We start from the raw sequence: 8,666 nt of genomic DNA, 5'->3' as shown, positions 1-8,666 counted from the left end.
AACCACTTTGGAGTTCAAAAGTACTTCCTAAGTGAGTGAACTCTGAGCTTACACACTCATGCTGCATTCACACCGCAAATGCCGGGTCCTACCCGGTAAGACAAACGTGTACTTACCGGGTGGGATCCGGCATTTGCGCTCCGTTGCAGGCTTCCCGACCCGGCAATATACCGGGTCGGTTGCCATGACAACGGAGGCCGCAGCAGCAGCAGGGGCGGGGGTGGAGGCGGCGTCGGGAGATGAGCTCATCTCCAGCGCCGCCTCTCCCTATCTTGTGAATGGGAACCGTGTCGCATCGACACGGCTCCCATTCACACCGCACCTGACCCGGTAATCAACCCGGGTAAAACCCTTCTTTTTTACCGGGTTGATTTACCGGGTCAGGCGACCCGCTAAATCGCCCAGTGAGCTTTCACATCGCACACTGACCCGGTTCGACACGGCAATATGCCGTGTCGGTACCGGGTTATTTGTGCGATGTGAAAGGGGTATCACTTGTACTGAATTAGCTTACTCTCCTACGAAGCTAAACAACTGTAACCATACTGTACGGATAATTACTTAGTCCAGTTGCAAAATGTTTAACCTCAATAAACTGCAAAGATGAGTACTGTAGATTCAGCGGTAAAGAATTTGCCTCCTGAAAAGAATTGCTTGCCTGATCCTTATGGTGTATCAGGTTATACACAGTGGTGCATTTACAATCAGCCCTATTTGGAGATTTTGCTGGTGCATTTACTTTACAGTATAAAGTTGTAGGTGCTAGCAGAGGGTGTGTAATGTGGCCACTGTCTCTAGAGGTAAATTACTTGCAGATACTTGGAATAGAGGGGGTTAATATACTCAAGGAGGTGACTTGGAACACTGCAGCTGGGTGATAATTTCCTAGTTTAGTGGAGAAACTGCTGTATGGTAGATTATTGCCAGAGATAGTCATGAGGGCAGTTATTTCCGTATCCAGTGATCAGCATTCATCCCGATTTCTCTCAAATATCACCTTATGCGGGTTAGCAGTTTATTATTACCCCAGAAAGGGGAAGGAAGACATGCAGTGTGTTAGCTACGAATGTATTCCTGCTAGCAGTGAGGGGCTGGTGTCTGTCCTACAGATGTGAGGTTGGGTACCTCTTGACTGACTTTTGGAGCTATTCGCTTGTCAATCTGCAGAGCCATTACACATACATACAGTCTGATTGGCTGCTAAATGCAATGTGACAGCATTGAACAGGGATCTGAGGAACAGCAGCATATAGGTGTCCTCATGGGTGCTGGAGAACTGCTCTGAGGCACTCTGATGTGACCTGTTGTCAGTGTTGTTGTACTGAGGTTACCTGGGTAGTCTGGTATCAGCAGCAAGCTCCCTCCATACTGATCTGAGGTATCAAGCCTCTCACAGGAGCTCCTTTTCTGTCAGTCTCTGAGGGGAATCACCTGTCTGCTCATAAGCCTCTCTTACTGAGGGTCTGGGATCACACAATGAAAGGCAGGTAGCTTTCTTCTGTTGAACACTGACTTACAATCGCACACAGCCGCCCTGACACACGCAGTCAGCAGCAGTGCAGCTCCTTCCATTGTACCACTGCCTCACCAGACTCTGCACTCCTCTGCCTCTGGAACTTTTTTTACCACACAGCTGGTTTAGTCTCCGCCCCCTCTCACAGGCCCCGCTTCTGACACAGAGCACTTCAATCCTGAATTTCAACTGCTGCTGCTGAGCATCAGAGATCCATTTTTATATACAGCTGGGCTGAGTTCCCAGATCTTCCCCCTCTGACTGTTAAGTGATGCCCCATTTTAGGGGCATCACACACGGTAGCACAATCTTATTAACATTACACCACACATTAGTGCCCCTTATACACAAAGCCCACAGTATTAGCACCCCAAATACACATAATGCCCACAGCAATAGTGCCCCTTATACAATGCCCTCAGTAGTGTGCGCCTTATGTCCCCAGGAGTGATGCCCCTTATAAAGTGCCCCCTTTGCAATGCCCTCATTAGTAGTGCCCCCAGTGGTAATGCCCAGTGTAGTGTTGCCCCCAGTAGTAATGTCCCCATAGTTATGCCCCCAGTCAGTAGTTATGCCCCCAGTAGATATGTCCCCTGTAGTTATGCCCCCAGTCAGATATGCCCCTAATAGTTATGCCCCCCATAGTTATGTCCCCTGTAGATATGCCCCCAGTCAGACGTTATGCCCCCTGTAGTTGTGACCCAGTAGATATGCCCCCAGTAGATGTGACCCCAGCAGATGTTCCTCCAGCAGATGTGCCCCCAGCCATTGGGCCCCCAGCAGATGTGCCCCCAGCCATTGGGCCCCCAGTAGATGTGCCCCCAGCCATTGGGCCCCCAGTAGATGTGCCCCCAGCCATTATGCCCCCAATAATTGTGCCCCCAGTAGATGTGACCCCACTAGTTGTGCCCCAGTAGATGTACCCCCACCCATTATGGCCCCAGCCATTATGCCCCCAGTAGATGTGACCCTAGTAGATGTGCCCCCAGTAGATGTGCCCCCGTAGCACCGCTTACACACATACAACAAAAAAACAGACAAACAAACACTATACTTACCAGACCCACTCCTGCTTCCGGACCGCTGTTGCCCTCCGTCTGGCCGCCCACTCTTCAGATCTATGGGAGAGATGTCATGACGTCTCTCCCATAGCGCCGCCCAGCTGCACACCACCTGAGCCAGAAGCCAGAGCTCAGGAGTAAACTCCGGTCTCCGGCGGCCACTGTGAGGAAGAAGCCGGGCGACCACTGGTAACAAAATCTCAGCGGGCACCTGACTTCTCCCTGGGTTAGGTGAGCTGGAAGAGGCGGAACTGCATTCCAGCTCCAAATGGAACTGACAGAATACAGTTCCGCCCCGCTCCAGCTGACTTTAACCTCTGCCTATCACTAATCATAGAATAACACCTTCATATATCTCATAGGGGGAATTCAGTTCCAGGTGAAGGGTGCGAATTGCCGTTGCCATGGTGTATAAATGGCGGCAACAGCACTGCATCTCGCACCCTTCGCCCACCCGAATGCCAAATTCGCACAAAAGTGCTTAGCCAGAACGGACTGCTGTAAAGCACGGCTACTGCCACTCTGATTCGGCCGGGCGGATGTATTCGCACGCAATTGAATTTCCCCCGTAGTATTTCTTTGCCTAACAACGTGTTTATATGTGTGGATATGTTTTTGCAATACTTTTTTTTTTTAAACTTTTTATTTGGGACAGGCCAAATGTTGCGCTATATGAGCACAAAAAATTATAATAATGGACAGGGGCATATACAGGTGAAACTCAGAAAATTAGAATAACCGTGCAAAAATTAATTTATTTCAGTAATTCAACTTAAAAGGTGAAACTAATATATTATATAGACTACATGCAAAGTTTCAAGCCTTTATTTGTGTGTGGTGGCTCTTGATGCACTAACTCCAACCTCAGTCCACTCCTTGTGAAGCTACCCCACACTTTTGAATGGCCTTTTCCTGACAATCCTCTCCAGGCTCTCTATGGGGCATTGCCAAGAGAAAGATGAGAGACACGAGACCGAACAATGCAGAAGAGCTGAAGGCCGCTATTGAAGCATCCTGACCTTCCATAACACCTCAGCAGTGCCACAGGCTGATAGAATCCATGCCACGCCGCACTGAGGTAGTAATTCATGCAAAAGAGGCCCAAACCAAGTACTGAGTACATATGCATGATTATACTTTTCAGAGAGCCGACATTTCTGTATTTAAAATCCTTTTTTTATTGATTATATGTTCTAATTTTCTGAGATTTTGGATTTGGGGTTTTCTTAAGCTGTAAGCCACAATCATCAAAATTCTAACAAATAAAGGCTTGAAATATCTCACTTTGCATGTAATGAGTCTATATCATATATTAGTTTCACCTTTTAAGTTGTATTACTGAAATAAATGAACTTTTGCACAATATTCTAATTTTCTGCGTTTCACCTGTAATATAGGGCATAGAAAAGTAAGCTGAGGTACACATACCTGTAATATAATAAGATCAAAAATCAGAAAGACAGGTTAAAGGGTATGGCCCATATTACCTACAGACAGCAATACAAAGATGATCAGCAGATGGAGACCTTGCGAGGGTGAGGAGAAACTATGGGGGTCATTCCGACCTGGTCGCACACTGCCGTTTTTTGCAGCGCAGCGATCAGGACAGGGTACAAAGCGGATCGTTGCTGAGCGATGGATTTAACGAAGAATCCATTCGCACGGCCATTCACAAGGAGATTGACAGGAAGTGAGCGCTTGTGGGTGGCAACTGACCGTTTTCTGGGAGTGTTTGGAAAAACGCAGGCGTGTCCAAGCGTTTGCAGCGCGGGTGTCTGACGTCAATTCCTGGACCGGGCAGGCTGAAGTGATCGCAGCGGCTGAGTAAGTTCAAACGTACCAAAAAAGAAGAAAAAGAGACTCTCGTTTTTTGGGGGGCACTCATTGAAAGATATTACATAAAATATAACTTTTATTAATTATCATTAAAAAAATGTTGCCACAAACCAAGACTAGGACATGAACATGTACACATAAATACCAGAATTCACAAAAAAACAAAAAACAACAAAAAAACCACGCCTAAATTTACGCGTGGTATGAACACACCATGGGGAGATACACGTGACCTGGTCAGGGTCAATGTTATTGATCCTGACAATAGTTCCTGCAATAATAAGCATTGACAGTCCCCTAACAAGAGGAGACAAATTGTAGGATGATAGGCTGAAACAAGAAGCGGTAGCCCTATAGATAGATTTACCAGTTCAAACGTACTCAGAAACTGCACAAAACTTTTTTGTACCACTCGGCTGCAATACACTCCCCTATGGGCGGCGACTATCTGCTCGCAGCGCTGCAAAAAATAGCTAGCGAGCGATCAACTCGGAATGACCCCCTGTATACAATAGTCTATTTTTAAATGCAGATCTATTAATAGTTATTTTTTACTAGTATAGGTTGTGTCCCCAAAACTGAGAGTTCTTTCTCTTCCCTTGGCTTTGGTATACTAAATGGATTGTAATCAAGCTATATTTCTATTACTTTCTCTAGTGGTGCCTCCTGTTATTTCACCTTTTATGGTTTTGAATACACATATTTAAATGCAATTAGTCTACTTAAACATTCGTTTGATACAGTGCAGTCCCTAACCTCCTGTGTATAAATAATAAATAATAAATGTAGTCTGTATTCCCTGTGAGCAGGGTGGCTTCCTGGGTCTGTATATTTCTGCTCTTATGCTAATCTGGGGAGAGTGAGACCAGGTTACTAAATGAGAACAGGTTTATACAAGAATTGATAATGAGTTTGCAGATTACAATAGAAAGAATTCATTGAACAAATGATCCGCAAACCCTTTTGTCTATGCTGGGCTACCAGCAGGGGGCTACAGAGAGTTTTCACACCTTGATTAAGACATAGGGAAAAGAAGGATCACAGGTATCTAGGCTTCATGCAAAATGGAATTTAATTAGCCTGGAAGCAAAACCTGACCTGTTGGTGGGGGTTGGACATTCTGCCATAGACAAATTAATGACATTAAAAGTATGTCATCCAAACTACAGTAATGCAGGTGTTTTATGTCTGGGCTGTACAATATTGTTATAATTCAATCACATGTCCCCTTCCTCTTTTATCCCTGCCCCTATATAACCCAAGGTGTTCTGTCTCTATACAGGTGAACACTTGAACTTTCAGCCACTACAACTCAAGCCAAGGAAGTGAGTCTCCAACCTCAGATCTCTCTGTCCCACGTATAGTAATAAGGTAAGTATATTGGGATGCTGCTTATAAAAAAGTCTTAATTAGGAAAAAATGTATACAAATTGTGTATATTTATAAGTAATTAGTAGCTAATTGTCTGCCGAGTTTTTGAAATATCTTTAAATCCTTCTACACCACATACGGTGTTATATTAAGTCTCCTGTTATTAATATATTCATATGGAAGTGGAACCCATCATAAATGTGTTACATAATATTGCCCTCTTAATATAATGGAAAACAGTGATCAATAAAGAGTAAAACATCTCCATCTCTCTCACCAGATAATATGGTTGCATTTGCATTCATCCCAGTGGAGATGAGAGAGGAGTTGGTGGCTGGAGTGGAATACATTAAGACGCTGATGAACAGGTGGCATAAGCTAGATCCGGTGATGGTTGGGCTGTTCGGAGAAAAGTTGGCTGAGATACTGTGCCGTAAGTACACAGGGCACTGGTACCCGGAGAAGCCAATGAATGGCCAAGCCTATAGGTATCTCTCATCTTGACATATTTCTTCTAAAACGTAGGCACATATGTTAATAGTCATGGTACATTCACTAATTGTCACTTAACTTGATTCTAGGGAGACAAAATAACCTACACATGTAATCTATATTATTAATGGAGCCCTTTACGGGACCTGTGCATCAACCATATAATTTTACTTCCTGTTTATCTGTAAGTGGAATTGTGAGGGAAAATATTTTTGGCTTCATAACCTATTAATGTATTGAGCCTTCTGGGGCGATTCTTTCTGATCATTGCAATCCTTGCACACTTACTAGGACAGTTAGTGAGATACAGTAAGACCTCAGGGGGCTAAATACTTTGCTCAAGGTGCATCTGCTGCTGACATGAAGCTAAGGCAGCCATCTTGTGAGGTGGATAAATATTTATAAGACTGCACCTGGCAAATCCAGTAGAAGTGCTCAGGCCAGGAACTAGTGACATCAATGAGGTGGCTACACACAACACTCTCATGAATGTGATATAGTTATGTGACTGGTGGTCACAATACCAACCCCAGACAATCCTGACAGTCGGTATGCCGACTAGCAAGGACTATTCCAACTCGTGGGTGTCCATGACACCCATAGAGTGGTAATAGAACCCCAAGCCCGAAGAGGGCTTCATTGCGCTCGCTCCCACCACCGGCATACTGCGACCAGGAACCCGGTGTCGTAATCCTGGCCACCGGTGACGCGGCCCCAACCCTAATGAATACTGGTACAGCCCACAGAATGGTAATCTTCTGTGTGCTGCTGCGAAGTGACTATTTTTAAAAGGGTTCGGTCATGTTATTCTGGCCTAAATAACCTTAGTAACATTGTACATCTTTCTTCCGTACAAGCTAATGGGTGTTTAATTTCAGGTGTATCAGGATGAATAGATATGACAGGGATGAGAGCATTCTGGTAGCCTGTTCTCAGAGTGGCCTAAAATACCAGGAACTGACCTTACCTAAAGAGATAACTGTGTGGATTGACCCTTATGAAGTGTCCTGTCGGTGAGTAGTTACACATCTCATGCAATAGCTAGTAAAGTTATGTATGGGGCGTCTCAATTGTAAATTATAATAGAAATTGCATGATTTATTTATTGACAGGCTGGGAGAAGAAGGCTACCCATACACAGTGGCCAAGTTTGACCAAAGTGAAGATCGTGTCCCAGCAGCTTCCAAACCCTTGGAAGAGCAAGAACAAGTCTCTTCTTCTAGCAAATGCTCAACTCCCACCCCAGATGAGGACAGTTCCACCTGGAGCTCCTCCATCCCATCCAGCCCAAGCATTACTGGAGAAGACAGTGACAGTGGGATCGATGCAAGCTCTGAAGATGCCATCGCAACTCTTTTTCCATATCGTCCTATTGAAGATAATGTCTGGTGGCACCCTTCTGTGGAACCAGTGACTCCGGTAAGTTATAAAGACCGACTAACATGCCACAGAAATGTATATGTGTACACTTATCCATCAAGCACACTAGGACATTTTACATTGTATTACATCTGTAAAGATATAATGATGATGATTGGAAGACAACAGAGGAGGCATCTACATTAATAGCCTTCCATTAAATAAACTAATACAGCTGTCTTGGTGGTCATGCAGAAAACTCCATTGAGATATTAGTCATATGTCCTGTCAAAGTGTACATCTACATTCCGGGGCTCATGATAATAGGACACAGGATATACATGTACTATTGATGATTGTCTGCACAATGACTGTTCTCCACCTGGTTTGTGGATCTCATATACATTAAACAAAAGGTTCTTTCTCTTTCCTGTGTGCTTTATAATACTGACTGCATTTCTCATTTACATACAAATGTCTCCACTGGGTTGTGAAAGGGCTGAGAGTGGCAACACCTCAGGCAGGAGAATAGTATACACACCTGAGCGGCTGAGCCTGTGATACCACTGTAAGGTCACCACCTCAAACTTTTTTTATGTGTCCCCGTGATGTTGCTGTAGTGTACATTTATGTATTATTTGTCTCTTTTCCACCAGGCCTCCCCACCCCTTTTCAGAACCTCATCAGCTCTCTGGATCCCTGCCTGGAGGACTACACAGTTTTATGACATCAGCAGAGACCTTCAGCAGACCATCTGGTTGTAGGGATTGCTGTGCCTGGGCTGTTTAATACTGTACAGAAATGTTCCTTTATATATTTTCCTAGATACGCAAAGTGTAATCTTTATATTTTCAATAAACAGAATTTTTTGCATAAACTGAAGTTGGTATTCAACGTATCTGAATTATTGATCAGGAAAATGCAATCACCAGCCACACCCACACATGAAACAGAACTTGTACACCATAATGCCTTGTGACTAGGAACATGGGGTCCTTGGAGGTGGGCAATTTCAGTTTTTCCTATTTTTATAT

The 8,666-nt window shown here is 44.5% G+C and overlaps 1 protein-coding gene across 1 annotated transcript; it reads left to right on the top strand.

Moving 5' to 3' along the window:
* The first annotated feature begins 6,065 nt into the window (after nt 1-6,065).
* LOC134965203 (protein BTG3-like) lies at nt 6,066-8,396 on the top strand. Its single transcript, XM_063941714.1, has 4 exons — nt 6,066-6,269; nt 7,152-7,286; nt 7,386-7,692; nt 8,289-8,396. Exons 1-4 carry the CDS (start codon nt 6,067-6,069, stop codon nt 8,394-8,396), a joined length of 753 nt encoding a protein of 250 aa, XP_063797784.1. The 5' UTR covers nt 6,066.
* The last annotated feature ends 270 nt before the right edge of the window (nt 8,397-8,666 follow it).

Source organism: Pseudophryne corroboree, chromosome 10 (assembly GCF_028390025.1).
Source record: "Pseudophryne corroboree isolate aPseCor3 chromosome 10, aPseCor3.hap2, whole genome shotgun sequence".
Lineage (NCBI taxonomy): Eukaryota > Metazoa > Chordata > Amphibia > Anura > Myobatrachidae > Pseudophryne > Pseudophryne corroboree.
Note: the sequence above shows the minus strand (reverse complement) of the source record. Positions and strands in the feature narration are given on the sequence as shown.

Excerpts from the sequence above, each read along its gene's own strand:
- LOC134965203 (XM_063941714.1), top strand. The coding sequence starts at position 6,067 with ATGGTTGCATTTGCATTCATCCCAGTGGAGATGAGAGAGGAGTTGGTG. Across the intron at positions 6,270-7,151 it reads ATGAATGGCCAAGCCTATAG|GTGTATCAGGATGAATAGAT; the intron begins GTATCTCTCATC and ends GTTTAATTTCAG. Across the intron at positions 7,693-8,288 it reads CTGTGGAACCAGTGACTCCG|GCCTCCCCACCCCTTTTCAG; the intron begins GTAAGTTATAAA and ends CTTTTCCACCAG.